The sequence below is a fragment of the Pristiophorus japonicus genome, chromosome 2, assembly GCF_044704955.1.
Source record: "Pristiophorus japonicus isolate sPriJap1 chromosome 2, sPriJap1.hap1, whole genome shotgun sequence".
Taxonomy (NCBI): Eukaryota; Metazoa; Chordata; class Chondrichthyes; family Pristiophoridae; genus Pristiophorus; species Pristiophorus japonicus.
This window is the reverse complement of record NC_091978.1, coordinates 354,567,832-354,593,440: the sequence shown is the minus strand read 5'-3', so window position 1 is coordinate 354,593,440 and position 25,609 is coordinate 354,567,832. Positions and strand designations below refer to the sequence as shown.

Below are 25,609 nucleotides of genomic sequence, written 5' to 3'. Positions count from 1 at the left end.
CTCTTTATTTACTTCTGCATGTTTTCAGTAGTTTTAAGAGTGTGGAGGTATGTGTGTGGATCGGAGAAGTTTTAGTTCTTTTTTTTTCTTCACGTTTTTTTTTTCTAGCATGGTGGTAGCCTCCCATCAGGAAATTCAGTAGTCCTCCTGCGCTCCCATCTGAGGATGAGTGTGAAACGCCACTTTTTAGCGCTGCTCTTTCATCTTTGGGCGTAAAAACTGAATTGAGGACTTTGAGGCTGCGCCCAATGCCTGGTGCTAAAATCAGCACTCAGGCGGTAACACCGCCTCAAAAACGGCGGTACCGAATTTCAACCCCTGAAAGTTTTATGAAGCTTTGGTGCTGGTTATGAAATTGTTTTGATGACCCCACTTATAAAGAAAAAACCAGCTCCACACAACCCAGGTATTCCACTTCCTGGCCTAGCTGTGTGAGAAAGCACAAGAGAACCTGGCCTTCCATGAAGGTTGGGCAGTACCAAGAAAAAAAACCTTGGTGTCTTCCTGATGGAGTTTCTGGGCTTTGAGCCAACACAAAGACATTTTTGGGCTTGTTCCTGAAAGTGACGGGTTCCTATGCTGCTTGGCAATCGAAACAGCAGCTGTAGAATAAGACTGGTCAGGGTTGACTAGGTTCTAATTTTAGACCGGCGTCTTGGAAGTTTTGCACGCTCGAGACCATTTATGAAAGAAACTCTCCTAACTTTAACAAAGTCGCCACATTTCATGCTCTAAAGCACTTCGAGACGTCCGGTGGTCAGGAAAGGCTCTATATAAATCCAAGTATTTCTTTCTTTCTTTCTAGAATGATATCTGGACTCTAAGGGTTACATTACAAGGAGAGATTATGCAAACTAGGGTTGTATTCCCTAGAATTTAGAAGATTAAGGGGTGGTTAGATCGAAGTTTTCAAGATATTAAGGGGAACAGATAGGGTAGAGAGAGAGAAACTATTTCCACGGGTTGGGGAGTTTAGGATTGGGGGGTGCGGGTCACAGTCTAAGAATTAGAACCAGGCCTTTCAGGAATTAAGTTGCGAAGCACTTCTACATGCAAAGGGTGGTAGAAGTTTGGAACTCTTCTGCAAACGGCATTTGATGTTAGATCCATTGTTAAATTTTAAATCTGAAATTGATAGATTTCTGTTAACCAAAACGATATGGGGCAAAGGCAGTTATATGGAGTTAGGTCGCAGATCAGCCATAATCTCACTGAATGGTAGAACAAGCTCGAGGGGCTAAATGGCCTACTCCTGTTCCTATGTTTCTAAATGTGTCAGGGGTTAAAGACAGGGGAGAATGTGGAGCATGCATATCACAGTGTTTTAAAGATCTCGCTTACTGCAAACTGTTCTATTCCAGCTCAATATACCTGAAGCAAAACTCTGCACTATACCCTTCGGTGCTCGCAATATTAGCCAAGCTTTTTCCCTGGGAAGAATCCGAAAACAAGTTACACCACAGTTTTTTTTTTATGGAAACCAAAAAATATCCAGCTGGAGAGGAGAGAGTCAGCTGCCACAAATAGATAATGTTTTAAATCTAGAACTGTTGTAAATAATACGAAGAGCACAATGTACATGATGCCATGCACTGGTACTGCCACCCATCACCGTGAGATAAGGTGTGGGTGCTTCTACCTCCTCGGAGTAAAATTGGATAGAGCATGAGGGATATGATACTTGCGCATCCCTGATTTCCTTTGCTCCACCAATGGCAGAGGTGCAGCCAGCTGCCTAGGCCCCAAGCTCGAATTCCCTTCCTAAACCTCTCCGCCCCTCTTTCCTCCTTTAAAACGCTCCTTAAATCCTATCTCTTCAATCAAGCTTTTGGTCACCTGTCCTAATATCTCCATGTGGCTTGGTTTTAACTTTTGTCTGATAACGCTCCTGTGAAGCACCTTGGGATGTTTTACTACAATAAAGGTGTTGTACAAATGCAAGTTGTTGCTGCTATTCCCGGAGACTGGGACTGGCCAAATGGACCACATGGTCTTTCCTGGTCTTGTACATTTGTACCTTCCTGCAGCTGTGGCTCTCGAAAAGGTGAGCTCTTAATCTTGGCTGTGCCATCAGGTGAACTACTGGTAGATTCAAAGCACTTGCCTTTACGGAGGAAATAAGATGAGACTCATCACTACAGCATGTCTCTACAGGGCAGGGGTCCTCAAACTTGCTCAAATACATACCAACAAATAAAGAAGTTTTAGAAAAGGAAAGTCATCAAAAAGGGCAGGAGATGCAGATTTTAAGCTTCTACTACATGGATTTCATGGGTGGCTTTTGATTCAGCACATCAGCCTTGACTGTAGTTATATTAATCTGCTCAAATCTCTACAGACAATCAGACTCGCAAAAAACATCAAAGTCAACGATGAATATATATATATGTACCAAATCGGAAGCGATTCAAACAAATTAGAAGGTCAGATTTCCGGCCAGCTGTCATTTATCTTCAGTGTATTTAATGACCAGAGGAACTGGCAGGAGTAAGACAACAGTCTGTGTCCTACAAGTACTTGGCATCCAATTTAAGAACCATCAGCTGTGATTTTTGCAGCCGATACTGGTTTTACTCGTAATCTGATATTCAGTATGTGGACAGTGTGAGACTGATCTTAAACTGTAATAAAAACATAGTCCTCTGCAAATTTATTAGAATATGCTTGCCAGCTGGCTCGTGCATCTGCTTCACTTATTGTGTAGCACACCTACAAGAAAACAGACATGTCTGTCATCACATGACTACTTGCTTCCTCCCACATGGTGGTTTTTACACTGGTTGTCTGTCGTGTGATTATTGTACTGGCAAAGGAGTATAAACTAAAATAGATGACATCAAAATGGTTATGCCCTCACAGATGGGTACAACTAGTACTACAAGGTTGCATTGAGTTCAAATTTCACAAGACCAGGCAAGTGCTGTAAAACTGCTGCAGAAGAGGTTGCGAGCACTTGAATGATTCTGTCCCACATTTTGCAACTTGTGGAATTAAGCAGGGCAGCCCACTTAACAGTTTGGTTCACAGTTCCTCCAAACTGGTTCAGCTTAGAGATCAAGGAAAGAAAGACTTGGATTTATATAGCACCTTTCACAACCACCGGACATCTCAAAGCTCTTTACAGCCAACAAAGTACTTTTGGAGTGTAGTCACTGTTATAATGTAGGAACAAGGCGGATTCAGTCCAATTCAGTGTTTGAAAGGTTCAATTAAATAGGGAATTCAGAAATCAAATTGGGAATTCAGGAAAAACTTATTTTCCCAGAGAATAGTGAGAATGTGGAACTCGCTACCACATGGAGTGGTTGAGGTGAATAGTATAGATGCATTTAAGGGGAAGCTAGTCAAGCATATGAAGGAGAAGGGAAGAGAGGGTTATGCTAAGAGTTAGATGGGGAAAGATGGGAGGAGGCTCAAGTGGAGCATAAACACTGGCATGGCCGGTTTCTGTGCTGTATATACTTTGTAATTCAGTGCATAAAATGGGCACCAGTTTTAGGTGAATTGCTGAGAAAGCTTTCAATTTTTTTGTGCACTAAATACGGTTAAAGAGTTTTACTGCAACCCAGGATGTCTCCCAGTATGAAGGGTGTCCCTGAAGCTGTACCTCAGCTGCAATGCGAGGGCTGCAGCAGTAGCACTGGTGTTGGGCGGTGAATCTAAGATGGCAGGAGCAGAGTAGCCATGTAAAGGGACAGCACACTGTCCAATGCTGATTTAGCATGTGGAACAAACTGCATGGTCTGGTCAAGGCTGTTGCCACTGTAGTGACAATGCACCCAAACAAATGTTCAACAGTCCCGTTTCAAGAGTGTCAACTAAAGAACGAAAGATTTGCATTTATATAGCATCTTTCACAACCACCAGACATCACAAAGCACTTTACAGCCAATGAAGTACTTTTGAAGTGTAGTCACTGTTGTAATGTGGGAAACACAGCAGCCAATTTGCGCACAGCAAATACCCACAAACAACAATGTGATAACGAGCAGATAATCTGTTTTTGTGATGTAGATTGAGGGATAAATATTGGCCCAGGTCACTGGGGATAATTCTCCTGCTCTTCTTCAAAATAATGCCACGGGATCTTTTACGTCCACCTGAGAGGGCAGACCGGACCTCGGTTTAACGTCTCATCTGAAACACGGCACCTCCGACAGTGCAGCACTCCCTCAGCACTGCACTGGAGTGTCAGCCTAGATTTATTGTGCTCAAGTCACTGGAGTGGGACTTGAACCCATAACTCAGGCGAGTGTGCTACCAACTGAGCCAAGGCTGACACTGATGCTCTATGCTAGCATTCTGTATTATTATAATGGGAAAAGAGAATATATCTATAAGGGTGGTTCTGGTGCTGTGGGATCACAACATGGCCTTTTAAACATTTCTGTTGAAATATACTAACAAACAGGATGAAGCTATCCTTTGATAGCTGGAGTAAAGTTAAGTCTTCTCATCTCAAGCTGGAAACTAGTAGGCACGAGTTCAAAAAGTGAAAATAGCCCACAATCGGACAACAATGGACAGTTTGGTTACAGACACCGCATGGCAGCTGGTATGGAGAATGGAAATGTCACACTACGTGCAGTGCAGCGAGGCGTACTTGATATTGGGGCCAAAGCACAATGGACAGGGCAGAATAGGGTAGTGGTTACTGTGAGCTTCTGTACTGTGCCGTACACAGAATGTGCCTATGGGTGCCTAGAGTGGAAGAAGTTTTGATTCCCAGCACTGACGGTTCTCATCTTGTAAAGCACAAAGTTTCACAAGATGAATATGGTTCCTATGCCGAGTTTTTATTGCCTTATGGAAACTCAAAGCTGCCAAGCATTTATATGACAAGGCTCATTGGGCCTGGGTCTCATTGTACTCTTTGCAGTACCTCTGTTACTGCAAAAAGCTATTAGTTGCTAGAATTCCCAGAGCAAACAGTGAGATTTAATGGACTTTTTACACCTAATTGAGCTTGGGTATGACAAGAATAGTCAAATGTAAACGATCCTTGAAGCTCCTGGGTGCGAAAATACTCAAGAGCTGCCAACGCCAGCTCACTTGCACTTTCTCTCCATCTTCTTTCTGCCTTTGAAACTAAGCTCAGCTTTGCATATTTCTATAGCTCTGCAATTAGTCTTGTACTTGTGCTCATGAAATCCAGCTCCTTAGTAAATGCACTGAAATCTGACATGGATCAGATGGAAGCCAGTGGGATCTTTATAATAGCGACATGTGCACTCAGGGTCATGGGGCTAAAAATTTGTTATAGCCCGGTTTGAGACTGACTGGGCGGTAACTTTAACTTTCTCAAGGGTAATATCTACCGCCTCAAACTGGGATATTCCTTTTTAGCGCCCCAAGAGGGAGTGGAGCACGAAGGGAAGTGTTCCACAATCCTCTTATAGAGCGCTAAAGTCCCATTGCTGGGGGGTAGCACAGGAGCGCTACTCAACTTGAGGTGCTAGGATATCGGCTTCCTAGTGCCTAAAGAGGTGAGGTCGACCAACTGAAACCTGCAAAAAAATGGAATGGAGGTTATCAACAGCCTTGCATAGGTAAGAGAGGTAAGTAAATTGTTAAAAATTTGACTCTCAACACTTACCTCTTCATTCCCTGCGATATCTCCCCGGGATCATCTGCTTCCCAGTCGGGAGTAGCGGCAGGCACCAGGTGTTACGGCAGGCGAAAGCCGTCAATTTCGGAAACGCATCGCAAAGGGTACATTGCACACTCTTAAGGTCACCAAGTGGGTGGCGCTAGAGTGTGCAGCGCTAAATAACAGCGCCGCCGCTAAATCACCAGTGATGTTCGGGGCAGGCTGTGGCTCTTGGGCGGCGCTAAGCCAACAAACTTTTAAGCCCATCGTGATTCTACAGTCACAGACTGGCTACAACATTTTTCAAAAGAAGCATGACGGACATCATGTTCCACAGAGCGTTTAATCATCTCTACTTGTACGTATTCAATAATATTCAGTCCCAAGCACCATCACTTGCAAGTTCCTGACTTGTAAGTACATCGCTGCTCCTTCATTGTCGCTGGGTCAAAATCCTGGAACTAGCTCCCTAACAGCACAGCGAGAGTACCTTCACCACATGGACTGCAGCGGTTCAAGGCAGCGGCTCAAGGGCAATTAGGGGCGGGCCAATAAATGCTGGCCTTGCCAGCAACGCCCACATCCCACGAATGAATTTTTTAAATATCTTCGAACTGAGAGTGTGCTTTACCTATCTGTTGTTGTCTGGGGAAGGGAAATTGCTTCTATTTTTCACTCTTGCTTAAAACATGTTCATTTTGCACCTGTTTCTCTTATTCTGCTCGCACAATCCAAGTTAAATAACATGCTACATACCTCCAATATCTAAAGACCTGAATTATGTTTTTTCCCCCCATTTTCTTTTATCCAATGTAAACAATGAAGCAGAACAATAACTTGCATTTATATAGAGCATTTAATATAGTAAAACATTCCAAGGTGCTTCACAGGAGCTTTACCAAACAATATTTGACACCGACCCACAAAAAGGAGATATTAGGAAAGATGACCAAATGCCTGGCCAAATAAACAGGCTTTAAAGAGCATCTTAAAGAAGGAGAGAGAGTCGGAAAGGCTTAGGGAGGGAATTCCAGAGCCTCGGACACATGCAGCTGAAGGCACGGCCACCAATGGTGGAGTGATTAAAACCGTGTATGCGCGTGAGGCCAGAATTGGAGGAGCACATATAACTCGGAGGGTTGTAAGGCTGGAGGAGGTTAGAGATAGGAAGGGACGAGGTTATGGAGGGATTTGAAAACAAGGAAGAGAATTTTGAAATCGAGGCGTTGCTTAACCGGGAGCCAATGTAGGTCAGCGAGCACAGGGGTGATAGGTGAGCGGGACTTGGTGCGAGTTAAGACACAGGCAGCCGAGTTTTGGATCACCTCTGGTTTACTAAGGGTAGAACATGGGACGCCAGCCAGGAGTGCGTTGGAATAGTCAGATCTGGAGGTAACCAGGACACGAGCAGCAGAGTTTTGGACGAGTTAAAGTTTATGGAGGATGGAAGATGGGAGGCCAGCCAGGAGAAAGCAGAAAGTCAACCACTCAATAGCTCAAAAACCATACAAGCAAGTCATGAGTGAGTACTGAGTGCCAGGAAAGTACTGCAGGAATTCGCTCGACTGGTTTACATTCCTAAAGTAAGAACCACATGTGGCAAAGTGGTGAGGGAAGAGCAAACCCCTCATTAGAGGGAACACAAGAAATAGGAACAGGAGTGGGCCATACGGCCCCTCGAGCCTGCTCCGCCATTCAATAAGATCATGGCTGATCTTCGACCTCAACTCCCGCCCGATCTCCATATCCCTTGATTCCCCTAGACTCCAAAAATCTATCGATCTCAGCCTTGAATATATTCAGAGACTCAGCATCCACAGCCCTGTGGCAGAGAATTCCAAAGATTCACAACCCTGAGTGAAGAAACGCCTCCTCAGCTTTGTCTTAAAGGGCCTACCCCTTATGCCGAGACTGTGCCCCCTAGTTCTAGACACTCCAGCCAGGGGAAACAACCTCTCAGCAGCTACCCTGTCAATCCCCTTCAGAATCTTGTATGTTTCAATGAGATCACACCTCATTCTTCTAAACTCCAGAGAGTATAGGCCATTCTTCACAATCTCTCATGATGATATAATGACACGGGAATTTGGACATTTCACGAATATGAAGTCACAGACTGCCATAGCCCAAGAATACTGTGGTGAAAGCACCTCGTACAGACACATGCCCATCTCAGCAGCAGCCTTCAATACAGATGTGTGCACAAGTGTAACGACTGAAGTCACAGGTGGAAGCATTGTCACCATCCTCAGTAAAAACATAACAAGAACTCGAGAGTTACTACAGTATCTCACACATTTACTTGGTGAAAAATTAGGAATGAATGTGTTACTTCTTCCAATTTAAGTTACCGTTCACACACTGTTAGCAGTTCCATATCCCGTACCTTTAATAGATCTTTTGGGAAGTCCTTCCCTCCATTTAAACTATCCAAATTGTTAATGAAGTCTTGGCAGCTCATCTTCTTCCCAATATTCTGGAATGGAGAAAGAATTACAATCAAATGTTTACACATACAGAAGAGATTGCAGCTCTGACAAAAAGATACTAATTGTACACTTACGAACAGCAAAAAAAATTCACAAACCGAATTGCAACGCTACATAAATAGATAGCTTCCTGGTGAAATATAAAAGTAGCTGGGGCTCGTTCACAACCATCACCAGTCGCCAGGATCACAGAATCGATGAACTCTCATCGCCAAATCGCTAATCTTCACTTTATATAAAGCATCCAAAATTGTTCAACCTCATTACGATGCCAGATTCATAAAATAAACCACAGGCGCTGTGAAAAGTGCCTGTGAACAAGAGAATGAATAGGCAAGTGTGGGATCGGATCGCAGACATGCCTCATCATAAGGCCACAGTCAGAAGCACTGCAGCTGCTTCGCTTCCCCAAATTCCACGGCAGTTCAGAAAGAAAACGGAAAGATCTTTTGCCTTCAATTTTCTGCACGAACTTCCAATTCCGATACCTGTGCACGAGGCACTAATCAATGTGCAATTTCTATTTAAAAAGTGCAAGCGATTTTTTTTATGAACAAAAAAGGTAATCCTTTCGATTCAGGCAGATTGGACTTTAATATTACAAACAAATGGGTGATCAATACCTCAAGAAATAAGCTATAGCCTTGGGGTTATAAGGTTATCTGGACATCTACACTCCTGTGGTAACAGTGCTCTGGTATCTGTTCTCACTGAGCCACAAGTATTACACTGGTCAGAACCTTAAGGGCCGAACTTGTGAGTTGCTGACTTGACTGATTCACTGGGTGCTGCTGCATAGGCGCTGCCAGCAATTCAGATACTTTATAGACAGCTTTAAAAAAAAACATTTGATACCGTTTGGAAAATTCGGCAAAACTTCAAACGGCATCAACCCCTCTTGCAACTCAGAAGCTCGGGAGGCAGCGCTGTGTGTGTCAACTTAGCGTATAATACCACATCATATTATATTTTCAAGCGAGAGTTGGACCTGTTTTTGGATGGAGCAGAGATCAGCTCATACAAAAGGTAGCTGCTACATAGCAATAGCAGGGCCAAAGTGATCTCCTGGACTAGTTTCGATCGCCTATGTGGGTCGGATTCTTAATGTGGCTTTTCGCCTCACCCAGGAGATCACAAGGCTTCGCATGGCACAAAGCATCACAAAGACCCAGAGGGTCTTTTCCTGTCCGTCACTGTTCACATCAGAGCCAAACGTGACATAAATCAGTGGTTTAAGCTTACCAACTTCAGATTCAGAAGCACTGTGAAACAAACATGATGCCCAAATCGCAACATAACAGCATTAAATATAACCTCTGGCTTGATGTAAATTGCTATAGTACCACCAGCTCCTGATGGCGGGTCTCGTGCAACCAGCTTCAATAACAAAATAAACAGTGTCTCAGTGGGTAGCACACTCGTCTCTGAGTCAGAATGTTGTGGGTTCAAGTCCCACTCCAGGAACTTAAGTACATAAAATCTAGGCTGACACTCTAGTGCAGTGCTGAGGGAGTGCTGTTTTGTCAGAGGTGCCGTCTTTCAGATGAGACGTTAAACCAAGACCCCGTCTGCTCTCTCAGATGGAGGTAAAAGATCCCATGACACAATTTCAAAGAGTAGGGGAGTTATCCCCGGTGTCCCGGTCAATATTTATCCCTCAATCAACATAACAGAAACAGCTTATCTGGTCATTATCACATTACTGTTTGTGGGAGTTTGCTGTGCGCAAATTAGCTGCCCACATTACAACAGTGACTACACTTCAAAAGTACTTCATTGGCTGTAAAGCACTTTGAGATGTCCGTTGTTGTGAAAGGCACTATATAAATGCAAGACTCTCTTTTCTTTGATTCGTTGACATGGTGACTAAGGCGGCCCAGTTTTTTTTTTAAAAAAGGTCTTCTCATTTCTCCCCTGAGCCCTCCCACCCATACCATACCAAATCCTGCAAGTTTCCTTTGGTGGTGCCACCAGCTGCACGAGATGCAAGAGTCGGGGCCTGGCGGTACTAAAACAGGACTCAATTCAGTATAAAAGCATTGCAGTGGGGGTTGGGGGGAAGTGGAGGTTACTTCAGACGATGGACGCACATCAAAGAGCATGATTAAAGCAAAACTTACCGCCTAGCAAGCCAGGCAAACAAGCAGACAGGCAGGAGGTCCAGGGAGAGGGACATGAGGAAGGAGAGGAAAACAGGTACAAAATTTCGTTAGTACTTCATGCAATTACCTTGCTTCATTCCCACAGGCACTGGCTACATGCGACAGTCACTGTGTTAGAATCCATGGAGCAGGATTCTCTTATAAGCCATGCATTTGAGTAAAACAAAGCCCAACACACAAATCATTTCAAATGGTTCTCTGCGTTACTCAATACAACCTCAGCCCAGCGCGATCTGAATGGAGCTAAATGCTCAATCTGTGACTGTCTGCCCAGCAATGTGCTGCAGGCACTCGGACAGGACAAGAGAATGTCACATGTCTGAAAAATTACCAGAACAATGCACAAGATCGAATTCACAAGATCATTTCACCATCCAGACTGGATCAGCTCAATTACGACTGAATAAATCAAACTCCCTTTTTTCTTACATATGAGATTCCAGGATTTTTAATCAGCGTTTCAAAGTTACCATTCTGCAGTTCTATCCATTTTTTATGAAGACATTAAACGTCATTGCTTAAATTGGTGTTATTAGTAATCGCCCCATCTGTCCAACGCTCCCATTTCACATCCTCACAGATACCACAAGTGAGCAATGTGCCTTGTAATAGTGCATTCTTTCTGCAAGCCTAATATTGCCTTTCAGGCAGCATTATGTATACGTGATTACAAGGTGATCTAATTGAGGTGTTTAAGAGGATAAAAGAATTTGATATGGTAGCGAGCGAGAGAGAAACTATTTCCACTGTCGGGGGAGTCCAGAACAAGGAGGCATAACCTTAAAATTAGAGCTAGGCTGTTCAGGACTGATGTCGGAAAGCACTTCTTCAAGGGACGTGGAAATCTGGAACTCTCTCCCCAAAAAGCTGTTGAGGCTAGAGGTCAGTTGAAAATTTCAAAACAGAGATTGATAGTTTGTCAGGCAAGGGTATTAAGGGATATGGAACTAAGGTGGGTAGATGGAGTTAAGATATAGATCAGCCATGATCTAATTGAATGGCGGAACAGGTTCGAGGGGCTGACTGGCCCATTCCTGTTCCTATGTATCTATGTGCAATGCAAATCAATTCATTCTAGGCCCAGAGAGTCTGTAGAAAACAAACATGGTATTGATCAGGAATAACAAGGAGCAAACTACCTGACCCAGCCACTAATATAAAATGGCACACATTGAGTGACAAGCTACAGTGTAATCACTAGGCAAGGTTCCTTTTTCCCCAAGTAAATAATCACCATAGTGTCTTGAAATGTTGCTGGCACAAAGTGGCCAAAGATCTTATGGGATCAAAATTTGGTCCCACCGTTTTTGAGGCAGCGACACCGGCTGAGTGCTGATTTTAACACCAAGCGGTAGGTGCCATCCAAAGATGAGAGAGCAGCGCTTAAAGTGGCGATGCATTCTCATCCTAGGGCGCCAACGGAACGGCATCTCAAGAGGCCTGCCAGCATGTGAATTTTTAAAAAATGAAAAAAAGATTGACACTTTCCCTCACCCACACTTCCCCACTGGTTCCATTAATATCTAAATGCTAAAAAAAAAACACTTGCCTTGATCCCTGGATGCTACCGTCCCGGGATCCCCAATGTCCCACCACCTTTCACACGCCTGTCAGTAAGGGCACCTTACTTACCTAATTTCCCAGTGGTGGCGGCAAGGGGGCATTGCACGCTCGATGAGGTCACCATGTGGGTGGCGGCAAAGTGTGCAGCGGTACATCTTGGCGCCGTCTCCACCGCCCAACTAAATTTTCCCGACTGCCCAGGAACCCGGTCGGCGGCGACGGTAAGTACTTAGCCGCCCGTTAGCCGTCCCTCTCCGGCGGTAACAGGCAGCGTAAGAAACCAGATTTCGATCCCTATATGTCTTATTGGTTTGCGTTAAAAATGGCCATCATCTTCTTGGACATGCATGGTCACACACTGAGGGCTAATTTTAAGAAAGCATTGTCCCATAAATTATCTACGTGTCCCATAAATTATCTACAATGTGGGAACCATAGTGAGAGCGACTGTATTTTGGTGGGATAAAAACAGAAAATGCTGGAAATACTCAGCAGGTCAGGCAGCATCTGTGGAGAGAGAAACAGAGTTAGCGTTTCAGGTCAATGACCCTTCGTCAGAACTGGAAAAACTTAGAGATGGAACAGATTTTTAAGAAAATGTAGGGGCAGGGAAAGGGGGTGGAGGGGTCGAAAAAACAAAATGAAAGGTTTGTGATAGGATGGAAGGCAGGAGAGATTAAAAGACAAATAACGATGACGGTGCAAGGCAAAAGGAGATGGTAATGTGAAAAGTAAAGAAACAAAAGATGACTCTAAATGAAATGTAAATGGGAATGGCTGCCATGTGAGAGAGAAAAAAAAATAGGTGCAGAGATTATGGTCTGAAATTGTTGAACTCGATGTTGAGTCCAGAAGGCTGTAAAGTACCTAATTGAAAGATGAGGTGCTGTTACTCGAGCTTACATTGAGCTTTGTTGAAACAGTGTAAAAGGCCGAGGACAGAGAGATCAGAGTGGGAGTGGAGCAGAGAATTAAGTGTCAGGCGTCCGGAAGTTCGGGGTCACACTTACGGACTGAACGGAGGTGTTCCGGAAAGTGGGCATCCAATCTGTGTTTGGTCTCCCCAATGTACAGGAAGGGAAGACATGTCAGAAGCACTAGTATGGAAGGCGGTATCATCAGAGCAGATGTGACAGAGATGGAGAAATTGAGAGAATGCAATCAAGTCCTTACAGGAAGTGGGGTGGGAGGAAGTGTTGTCCAGGTAGCTGCGGGAGTCAGTAGCTTATAGTGGATGTTTGTCGATAGTCTATCCCCAGAAATGGAGACAGAGAAGTCGAGGAAGGGGAAGGGAAGAGTCTGAGATGGACCATGTGAAGGTGAGGGAAGGATGGAAATTGGCAGCAAAGTGAATGAAATTTTCTAGTTCAGGTCGAAAGCAAGAAATGGCACCAATACAGTCATAAATGTACTGGAAAAAGAGATGAGGGAAGGGATCAGAGTAGGACTGAAACAAAGAATGTTCCACATATCTCACAAAAAGGCAGGCATAGCTAGGACCCATGCAGGTTCCCAAAGCAACACCTTTAATTTGGAGGAAATGAGTGGAATCAAATGCCTAGTATTTTGGTGGGACTGCACCCATTGTGGAGAGTCCAAAACTGGAGATCATAAATATAAGATAGTCACCAATAAATCCAACAAGGATTCAGGAGCAACTTCTTTACCCAAGTGAATGTGAAACGCCATAAGGTGCAGTTGAGTCAATTAGCATTATTGAATTTAAGGGGAAGTTAGATAAGTAAGGAGTGAGAAAGGAATAGAAGGTTATGCTGACAAGGTTAGATGAAGTAGGGTGAGAGGATGCTTGTGTGGGGCATAAACACTGACATAGACCTGTTGGGCCAAATGGCCTGTTTCTGTGCTGTACACTCAATGTACCCCTGGAATTGGTTTACAGAAACTGTATCGCTTTATCAAAGGAGATACACAGTCCACTTCAGCATGCTTTCTATTGCCTCGGGGGCAAAATTGAGCTTCGCCTCATTTGGGGGCGGTAACCTTTGCGAGGTGGGACTTCCTGCGCCCAGCGCAGAAGTCTCACCCCGGCAGCAGAATTGGGGTTACCGGCCCAGAGAGGAAGTGGAGCGCAATGCCGGGCCAGCTCGGGGGCGCTACACGCGCATAACTCGGTGTGCTAAACGACCTCTCCGCGTTGCGCTGATGCAATCACAGGGTCCTCCCCTCCTGTTAAAGGGGAGGACATGCTGCGAGCTCTGCAGTGGGGTGAGGGACCTCCAGTAGACCACCGGGGATGCGGAGTGCCGTGGTCGCAGCCCAGCACCGAAGCAGAGTGCCAGGCTGCACCATCGTGGCACGGACCCCATGGAAAACTCCACCGAGGCCGGGCCAGTAAGTCAGCCGAACATTTAAAATGGTGCCGCACTCCTCCCCTTCAACTTGCATCCCACGGAGTGTGGCCCAGCTCGCGACCAGCGAGGCTGGCACTGACATCGCTCACGACAGCCTCACGGGGGCACTGCCCGATTTCTGCCGCAGGGCGAAAAGGGGTTGCCGCACACGGCGATTATGTAATTGCCAGAAACGCAGTGGCCCAGGCCGCTACCAGCGGGAGGCTACCAGTTTTGCACCTCCGCAAACCGCCGCACAATTTCCCAAGAGCCGGTTATGCTGCGCCACCCCACCCCCCCGCCACCCCCCAACCCAACTAAAACACTTTTTTGTGCCCCACGTTAGCGCCCGCTGAAGGCGCTAACGTGAGGCACACAGTGTACCAATTTCGCCCCCACCTTTTCTTTAAAAAAATACTTTGCACATTGCCCAGAACAATGAATGGACAGCCTGGTGTGACAGGTGCTCAAAGCATCAAATCAGTGTAAGCCCTTATTACATTTGGACATCCATAACCCTTTACAGCTAACAATGTTTATTTTTTTATAAAGTGCAACCACTGTTGGAATGTAGCAAACTGAAATCCTCACACAACGGCTTCCCTTGCCCCAAAAGACCACCTTTTAGCACATATTGTTCCCACTGCAGTACTTGCTGCAACAGCAAGAGAGCAATTAATAAAGTTAAAGCTGGTAGCTTTTTCATTACAATGTTGTGTGCTAGAGAGGCAATGTCATTCACATAATTTATATCATTGCACTTTTTATAAACAAACAAAGCACTGGATAAACACCCTTTCACGAGGCAGAATTTTTTTTTCAGAACGATTCCTACCAGATTGCAAGCTGAGATTGGGAAGGGGAGAAGACACCAAGTAGAGTAAAGCCCATATTAAGAAAAGCATAAATAGATACAAATGGGTATGATCTGATTGCAACCACGTCTCTGTAATGGCTATGTGACCAGGATTGGGAACTAAATATTCAAGGGTATTTGACAATTCGGAAGGACAGACAGAAGGGAAAAGCAGGTGGATAGCACTGTTAATAAAGGATGGGATCAGTGTGTTTGTGAGAAACGATATTGGCTCAGAGGATCAAGATGTTGAATCAGCTTGGGTGGAGATAAGGAATAATAATAACGAAAAAGTCACTGGTGGGTGTAGTCTATAGGCCCCCTAACAGTAGCTACACTGTTGGACGGAGTATAAATCAAGAAATAATGGAGGCTTGTAATAAAGGAACGGCAATAATCATGGGTGGTTTTAACCTTCATATTGATTAGACAAAGCAAATTGGCCAAGGTAGCTTTGAGGAAGAGTTCATAGAGTGTATCCGGCTTAGTTTCCTTGAACAGTATGTTGCAGAACCAACCAGGGAGCAGGCTATCTTAGATTTGGTACTGTGTAATGAGACAGGATTAATAAACAATCTCGTAGTAAAAGCTCCTCTAGGGATGAGTGACCATAATATGGTTGAATTTCAAATTCAGTTGGAGGGTGAGAAAGTTGGTTCTCAAACCAGTGTCCTAAGCTTAAATAAAGGAGACTACAAAGGTATGAAGGCAGCGTTGGCTAAAATGGTCTGGGAAAACAGACTAAAGAATGGAACATAAGAACATAAGAAATAGTAACAGGAGTAGGCCATCTAGCCCCTCAAGCCTGCTCCGCCATTCAATAAGATCATGGCTGATTTGGCCGTGGACTCAGCTCCACTTACCCACCCTCTCCCCGTAACCCTTAATTCCCTTATTGCTTAAAAATCTATCGATCTGTGACTTGAATACATTCAATGAGCTAGCCTCAACTGCTTCCTTGGGCAGAGAATTCCACAGATTCACAACCCTCAAGGAAAAGAAATTCCTTCTCAACTCGGTTTTAAATTGGCTTCCCCGTATTTTGCCCCCTAGTTCTAGTCTCCCCGACCAGTGGAAACAACCTCTCTGCCTCTATCCTGTCTATCCCTTTCATGATTTTAAATGTTTCTATAAGATCACCCCTCATCCTTCTGAACTCCAATGAGTAAAGACCCAGTCTACTCAATCGATCATCATAAGGTAACCCCCTCATCTCCGGAATCAGCCTCGTGAATCGTCTCTGTACCCCCTCCAAAGCTAGTATATCCTTCTTTAAGTAAGGTGACCAAAACTGCACGGGTAGATGAGCAGTGGCAGACATTCAAGGAGATATTTCATAACTTGCAACAAAAATATATTCCAATGAGAAGGAAAGACTATAAGAGAAGAGATAACAATCTGTGGCTAACAAAGGAAATAAGGGAGGGTATCAAATGGAAAACAAAGGCATACAATGTGGCCAAGACTAGTGGGAGGCCAGAGGATTGGGAATTTTTTAAAAGCCAGCAGATAACGACTAAAAAAATGATGGAGAGGGAAGATAGATTATGAAAGTAAACTAGCACAAAATATAAAAACAGATAATAAGCGTTTCCACAGGTACATAAAAAGGAAAAGAGTGGCTAAAGTCAATGTTGGTCCCCCGGAGGATGAGACTGGGAAATGAATAATGGAGAGCAGGGAAATGGCAAAGATGTTGAACAAATATTTTCTATCGGTCTTCACGGTAGAAGACACTAAAAGCATCCCAATAATGGATAATCAAGGGGCGAAAGGGAGAGAGGAACTTAATACAATCACAATTACTAATCAAGTAGTACTAGGTAAAATAATGGGACAAAAGACGGACAAGTCCCCTGGACCTGATGGCTTACATCCTAGGGTCCTAAAAGAAGTGGCTGCAATGATACATTGGATGCATTGGTTGTAATTTACCAACATTCCCTGGATTCTGGGGTGGTCCCAGCAGATTGGAAAACCTCAAATGTAACATCCCTATTTAAAAAGGAGGCAGACAAAAAGCAGGAAACTATAGACCAGTTAGCCTAACATCTGTCGTTGGGAAAATGCTCGAGTCCATTATAAAGGAAGTAGTAGCGGGACATTTGGAAAAGCACGATTCAATCAAGCAGAGTCAGCATGGTATTATGAAAGGGAAATTGTGTTCGACAAATTTGTGGAGTTCTTTGAAGATGTAACGAGTAGGGTGGATAAGGGGGAAGCAGTGGATATGGTGTATTTAGATTTCCAGAAGGCATTCGATAAGGTGCCACATAAGAGATTACTGCACAAGAAAAAAGCTCACAGGATTGGGGGTAAAAATTAGCATGGATAGAGGATTGGTTGACTAACAGAAAACAGAGAGTCGGGATAAAGGAGTCATTTTCCGGTTGGCAAACAGTGACTAGTGGGATGCCGCAGGGATCGGTGCTGGGTCCTCAATTATTTACAATCTATATTAATGACTTGGATGAAGAGACCGAGTGTAATGTAGCCAAGTTTGCTGATGGTACAAAGATGGGTGGGAAAGCAAATTGTGAGGACACAAAAAATGTGCAAATGGATATAGACAGGCTAAGTGAGTGGGCAAAAAATTGGCAGATGGAGTATAATGTGGGAAAATGTGAGGTTATCCACTTTGGCAGAAATAACAGGAAAGCAAATTATAATTTAAATGGAGAAAAATTGCAAGTGCTGCAGTACAGAGAGAGTTTGGGGGTCCTTGTGCATCAAACACAAAGTTATTATGTAGGTACAGCAAGTAATCAGGAAGGCAAATGGAATGTTGGCCTTTATTGCAAGGGGGATAGAATATAAAAGCAGAGAAGTCCTGCTACAACTGTACAGGGTATTGGTGAGGCCACACCTAGAGTACTGCGTAGTTTTGGTCTCCGTATTTAAGGAAGGATATGCTTGCATTGGAGGCTGTTCAGAGAAGGTTCACAAGATTGATTCCGGAGATGAGGGGGTTGACTTACGAGGATAGTTTGAGTAGGTTGGGCCTACACTAATTGGAGTTCAGAAGAATGAGAAATGATCTTATCGAAACATATAAGATAATGAGGGGGCTCGACAAGGTGGATGCAGAGAGGATATTTCCACTCATAGGGGAAACTAAAACTAGGGGATATAGTCTTAAAATAAGGGGCCGCCCATTTAAAACTGAGATGATGAGAAATTTCTTCTCTGAGGATTGTAAATCGATGGAATTCTCTGCTCCAGAGTGCTGTTGGAGCTAGGTCATTGAATATATTTAAGGTGGAGATAAAGACAGATTTTTGAGCGATAAGGGAGTAAAGGGTTATGGGGAGCGGGCAGAGAAGTGGTGCCGAGTCCATCAAATCAGCCATGATCTTATTGAATGGCGGAGCAGGCTCAATAGGCCAAATGGCCGACTCCTGCTCCTATTTCTTATGTTCTTATGAAAAAGTTAATGTACTGTTAAATGCAGGTTGGTGAAAGATGCATGGGCACAGAGTTCGAGGAGACGGTCTTTTGTGTTAGAGACTCAAGGAGGCTGGAGAAAAGCTTGCAATCTGGTAGGAATCGTTTTATCTAAAAAAAAATTCTGCTCTCATGAAAGGGTATTTATCCAAAGCTTGTGTGTTTGTTTACAAAAAGCACAATAGTACAATTTATATGAATTACATTGCCTCTCTAGCACAAAACATTGTGCTGAAAAAACTACCAGCTTTAACTTTATTAATTGCTCTCTCGCTGCTGCAAGCACTGCAGTGGGAACAATATGTGCTAAAAGCTGACGTGCAATAATTCTGGGGCCGAGTTAGATTATAAATTCTGAATACTTAGGCATGCTCAGGCATATGCTTTGTATATCACAGTATCCTAAAGGGGAGTTGTACTTCAACTTTATTAACAGCAACAAATTTTCCCAGTGGACTTTCGTGGCACCACAGGGAAGGTTTTAGAACTGGCATATCTCATCCAATCACTGTCAGTTGGTGATAGCGGAAAGAAGCCTCATCCAATAGGTTGGAAAAATTACAAAGAATCTGACAAAAGCCAAGCTAGGCCAACAAGTTTCAATGAAAGCGTTGATGTTTGGATAGAAGAAAAGGTTGGACCATTTGGAAATATAAAAATATCAAATATCGTCATATTTGTATTGACGTCCATGCCAATACGAGGTAGTGGCAAAAGATTGGGATAAATGGGACATTTTTGCAATGTTGGGAAGTGGTAAGTTGTGCCTTCTCTCCCAGGATCACCAAAGGGGCACAAGATTTTCACTGCAAGGGCAGAAGCTTGCTTGTTATGAGTGTGGGATGCAAGATCAGGGCAACGATGTCACCCTACTCATGACTAGCACCTCTCAATCCCACCACATCCACCACCGAGAAGGACAAGGGCAGCAGGTGCACGGGAACACCATCGCCTCCACGTCACACACCATCTCGACTTGGACGTATATCAGCTGTTCCTCCATTGGCGGGGAGTCAAAATCATTTAACTCCCCACCCAACAGCACTGTGGGAGCGCCTTCCCCACACGCACTGCAGCGCTTCAAGGTGGAGGCTCCCCACCGTCAGCTTCTCAAGGAATTGCCAATAAATGCCGGCCTTGCCAGCGACGCCCAAAACTGACAGACGGATCCGTAAAAAAAGACAACCCTTGTAAGAAATCGTGAATTGGAAGAAATAACTTGAGACCAAAAGGTCTCTTTAGACTGGTGTTAGAATTGAAGGAGTCATTCCCTGGTACAATAGCTAAAGCGACTTGAACAGCGTGAACATAAATAACTTGGCAGCTCCAAACATCTGAAGGCCAAGAATGGCATGTCTGACTCCACCCTTGGGAGGATGTGAAGAGGAGGGTTTCACCCAAGAGTTGAGACAAAGAACCCGACATTTCATAGGTTAGAAAACATAGAAACATAGAAAATAGGTGCAGGAGTAGGCCATTCAGCCCCTCTACCCTGCACCGCCATTCAATGAGTTCACGGCTGAACATGCAACTTCAGTACCCATTCCTGCTTTCTCGCCATACCCCTTGATCCCCCGAGTAGTAAGGACTTCATCTAACTCCCTTTTGAATATACTTAGTGAATTGGCCTCAACTACTTTCTGTGGTAGAGAATTCCACAGATTCACCACTCTCTGGGTGAAGAAGTTTCTCCTCATCTCGGTCCTAAATGGCTTACCGCTTATCCTTAGACTGTGACCCCTGGTTCTGGACTTCCCCAACATTGGGAACATTCTTCCTGCATCTAACCTGTCTAAACCCGTCAGAATTTTAAACGTTTCTATGAGGTCCCCTCTCATTCTTCTGAACTCCAGTGGATACAAGCCAAGTTGATCCAGTCTTTCTTGATAGGTCAGTCCCACCATCCCGGGAATCAGTCTGGTGAATCTTCGCAGCACTCCCTCAATAGCAAGAATGTCCTTCCTCAAGTTAGGAGACCAAAACTGTACACAATACTCCAGGTGTGGCCTCACCAAGGCCCTGTACAACTGTAGCAACACCTCCCTGCCCCTGTACTCAAATCCCCTCGCTATGAAGGCCAACATGCCATTTGCTTTCTTAACCGCCTGCTGCACCTGCATGCCAACCTTCAATGACTGATGTACCATGACACCCAGGTCTCGTTGCACCTCCCCTTTTCCTAATCTGTCACCATTCAGATAATAGTCTGTCTCTCTGTTTTTACCACCAAAGTGGATAACCTCACATTCATCCACATTATACTTCATCTGCCATGCATTTGCCCACTCATCTAACCTATCCAAGTCACTCTGCAGCCTCATAGCATCCTCCTCGCAGCTCACACTGCCACCCAACTTAGTGTCATCCGCAAATTTGGAGATACTACATTTAATCCCCTTGTCTAAATCATTAATGTACAATGTAAACAGCTGGGGCCCCAGCACAGAACCTTGCGGTACCCAACTAGTCACTGCCTGCCATTCTGAAAAGTACCCATTTACTCCTACTCTTGCTTCCTGTCTGACAACCAGTTCTCAATCCACGTCAGCACACTACCCCCAATCCCATGTGCTTTAACTTTGCACATTAATCTCTTGTGTGGGACCTTGTCGAAAGCCTTCTGAAAGTCCAAATATACCACATCAGCTGGTTCTCCTTTGTCCACTTTACTGGAAACATCCTCAAAAAATTCCAGAAGATTTGTCAAGCATGATTTCCCTTTCACAAATCCATGCTGACTTGGACCTATCATGTCACCATTTTCCAAATGCGCTGCTATGACATCCTTAATAATTGATTCCATCATTTTACCCACTACTGAGGTCAGGCTGACCGGTCTATAATTCCCTGTTTTCTCTCTCCCTCCTTTTTTAAAAAGTGGGGTTACATTGGCTACCCTCCACTCGATAGGAACTGATCCAGAGTCAATGGAATGTTGGAAAATGACTGTCAATGCATCCGCTATTTCCAAGGCCACCTCCTTAAGTACTCTGGGATGCAGTCCATCAGGCCCTGGGGATTTATCGGCCTTCAATCCCATCAATTTCCCCAACACAATTTCCCGACTAATAAAGATTTCCCTCAGTTCCCCCTCCTTACTAGACCCTCTGACCCCTTTTATATCCGGAAGGTTGTTTGTGTCCTCCTTAGTGAATACCGAACCAAAGTACTTGTTCAATTGGTCTGCCATTTCTTTGTTCCCCGTTATGACTTCCCCTGATTCTGACTGCAGGGGACCTACGTTTGTCTTTACTAATCTTTTTCTCCTTACATACCTATAGAAACTTTTGCAATCCGCCTTAATGTTCCCTGCAAGCTTCTTCTCGTACTCCATTTTCCCTGCCCTAATCAAACCCTTTGTCCTCCTCTGCGGAGTTCTAAATTTCTCCCAGTCCCCGGGTTCGCTGCTATTTCTGGCCAATTTGTATGCCACATCCTTGGCTTTAATACTATCCCTGATTTCCCTAGATAGCCACGGTTGAGCCACCTTCCCTTTTTTATTTTTACGCCAGACAGGAATGTACAATTGTTGTAGTTCATCCATGCGGTCTCTAAATGTCTGCCATTGCCCATCCACAGTCAACCCCTTAAGTATCATTCGCCAATCTATCCTAGCCAATTCACGACTCATACCTTCAAAGTTATCCTTCTTTAAGTTCTGGACCATGGTCTCTGAATTAACTGTTTCATTCTCCATCCTAATGCAGAATTCCACCATATTATGGTCACTCTTCCCCAAGGGGCCTCGCACAATGAGATTGCTAATTAATCCTCTCTCATTACACAACACCCAGTCTAAGATGGCCTCCCCCCTAGTTGGTTCCTCGACATATTGGTCTAGAAAACCATCCCTTATGCACTCCAGGAAATCCTCCTCCACCGTATTGCTTCCAGTTTGGCTAGCCCAGTCTATGTGCATATTAAAGTCACCCATTATAACTGCTGCACCTTTATTGCATGCACCCCTAATTTCCTGTTTGATGCCCTCCCCAACATCACGACTACTAAATGGTCCTGCCAATATTCTACACCAGGCCCACACCCAAAAAGAGAATAAAAGAAAGGCATTTCAGGTGGTGAAGATAAGAACTGTTCGTGCCACCAGCTGTCTGTCCGATCAGGACTAACAATAGCTAATTGTCACAGTTGTATGTCTACTATGTCCATCTGTATTGTGTGTTGTGTTTAATTATATTTGAACTACCGATCCTTAATAAAATACCTTATAACTCCCAGACCCTTTGCGTATGTGTGTGATCTGTGATCCTAATCTTCCAACCTGCTCCGAAGCTTTTGCCAATTTTACTTTTGTACACGATAGTACGAATTTCAACAACTCCCCCACCGCCCCCCATTGAAAGTGTGTGCGGCGCCTCATGGTACAACACACTAGTACAGAAACATGTTGTGTCATCAATCCCTTCCCCCACCATGGGCATGAGGTGAACAATTGTGCAATTGAACAGCTCGCCATGGAAACATCCAGTTGTATAAACCTATTTCTACAATCGACTCTTCGACTGAAAAAGACGGAGTAGTGCGCCATCCGCAGGCACAACAGATTAACTACGCTTTCTGATTCTGTGCTTATTTTTAGTAGCTGAATGGGACAAAACAAACTCTCTTTGAAGAAATGAACTAAATTAGGGGCAGAAATCAATTTGTCGTCGATCAAATAACTTATCCCGATTAAATTCCACCGATGGCAATCACACAGACAGGTGAAAGTGTTGGAGAACTATGATCGCGACAGGCTGGCGTTCAGCTTTCGCAGTTACAACGAAGCTCCCGCTCATGGACAATACTCCTGATTAGGCTTTCTGGAGAAGTGACCTGGTGTCAAATAACGTGGAGGTGATATATCTGTGAACTGCGCAATTTCTTTACAAAGGGACGCGGTCCACATATAAAAAGGCTTTTGCCCATTTGTTTGTGTTGCAAACAGATGATGCAATGCGGTATGTTGGGTTGAAACGTACTTGTATGTCATTCTTCCATGGCATCTTTGTGGCCCACGAGCGGATGAACTGAGGCAAGGGCGGATATAATTTGGAAGCTATTTCTTTTCCCCTCCCTCCCGTATGACTACTGTTTTTCTGGGAAACAATTCTGAAAGGATGCAATGACTGCAAAGTTTAAGGTGATGTGATGTGTCGTGTCCCTACTTCATCAATAATGAATACAGGGTATGGGTTTAAGAGAATGTGCCACACAGCCACTACCCTTTGTGCCTGGTATGCTAAAGCACTGTAGTATTTTTACTTTGCCACACCAACATAGAGGTCTGGCTACTGCAGATCTGTTTATAATTCAGCTGGCCACTGTTCCAGCTACAGTGTATTTTTTGCTTTCTTCCAGGAGCATCTCCGGTCTGTCACCCTGGCAAGGGACTGTCAATGACTTGCGACCCACCTCCTTTCCTGTCTTTCTGCACTCATGCCACTCTTGGAAGGGTGAAGCCTTACAATGTCCGCAGGTCTCTGCTGGCTGTGACCACTCAAGCACAAGGAGGCCTGAATCCCTCCAGCACGTTTATCTGAAGTGGGTTTTTGAAATGCACCTGTATTGCATTTCGGAGTGCGGCCCTGAACATTGTGGCAGAGATGCATCTCAAATACTCTAACTGTGCACACAGCCTGCCTGACCAAGATCTCTCCTGCTGATGCTGAGTGCTGCTCATCCCAAGTCTGAAGCAACTCTTGCTTCACAACATGGTCCCAAATGGGTAACAGAACCCAAAACTGTGTGGTAAACCCATTTGCAGCATGGTTTGCAAGGCGGTAAGTGACTGGCCCACCCAGTGAAGTGAAGTGCACTTTGTACCTTCTGCACTCTCCCTCCATTTTCCCTCACGGTTGTGGGCCCACCATGTGCTATTTATGCCACGGGATGGCAAATATGGTGCCATTGGCCATGCAGTTATGTTTCAGTTATAACACATCTTAAGAGCAGTCAATGCTGCAGAAATGCAAAGAGTGAGTTTGTTCCTAAGGGTTAATTGTTTTAGAAGTGAGGGTAGACAACCCACTCCATTTAACGCTCTCTGTGCGCAGAGATTAACTTAATTCCCTGTTAACAGTGACATTGCCTGCTCACAATTCTAGCAAATAAAACACAGAAAAAGGAAAAGTTCTGGTAACTTAAGTGGTGTACGCGAGTGAGTGCAGAGTTCTATCACCTGAGGAAGCCAGTAGAAATACATTCATTGATTATATGAATGAGTGGTCTGTGCAATGAAAAAGGTGTCACTGCATTGGAGTCAAGTCTTTTGAGTCAAGCTTACACCTAACTAGGACCATGTACAGTAGACACCTCAAGTTGCTGGAGAAATATCACCCAACGAAGTCTCCGCAAGATCCTACAAATCCCTTGGGAAGACAGGCGCACCAACATCAGCGTCCTCATCCAGGCTAACATCCCCAGCATTGAAGCACTGACCACACTCGATCAGCTCCTAACTAAATTGACAGCAACAGCTTTCAATCTGAATCAGTGAACTGGAAGACAAATTCATTTTATGAACATTATCATCAGATCAACATTGCTGATGGCTCTGGTCCAATCTGAATAAACAAGTGTGTTGTTGGTATTTTTCAGAATATGAACTGTTAGCAGAGCTGGAAACATTGGGGAAATATTATTGGACCCCATGGGTTGCTAATCAATTTGAATCAATTGAACGGAGCTGGACATTCAGACGGACATACCAAAAGAACCAAAATAGAGGGCATCACTCCTAACGTGTCATTGTCATAGACAGTCCTCGTATTGAGGATGACTTGCTTCCATGCCAGAAAGGGATGAGTTCACAGGTATTTCAATGAAGGACCTAATATTCCAGATCCAGAACTACATCCTGAAGGGTGGAAGATGCCATGCGTGGATTTTTTTTTAATGTGTGGTTGTCATTGCACACCAGCCACCACACGGGTTTGACAGCTAGGTCTTGGTCCAGTGACAAGGATTAACCAAGACGACTGAAGATCTGCTCTGTTGCACGGGCCTAGTGCGCAAACATATTGCAGTGTGGGCTGGCCCGTGCTGCCCCTGGGCCCACGCCTCTTCTGGCCCCAAACTCACGCCTCTCCCAACGTGTAGCTGTTTGCAGGCCTGCTATCAAATATCTTACACATTCCTATCAAATCAAGAGGCTG

General features: G+C 44.5%; 1 protein-coding gene across 2 annotated transcripts in view; it reads right to left on the bottom strand.

Annotated features, from left to right (window-relative positions):
• The window catches only part of LOC139249545 (PH and SEC7 domain-containing protein 3-like), a 201,433-nt gene that overhangs the window by 111,949 nt on the left and 63,875 nt on the right, over window positions 1-25,609 (bottom strand). For both annotated transcript variants that reach the window (XM_070872485.1, XM_070872493.1), the window contains exon 6: window positions 7,977-8,066. In XM_070872485.1, coding sequence (XP_070728586.1) covers window positions 7,977-8,066 — 90 coding nt within the window. The remainder of the gene's footprint in view (window positions 1-7,976; window positions 8,067-25,609) is intronic.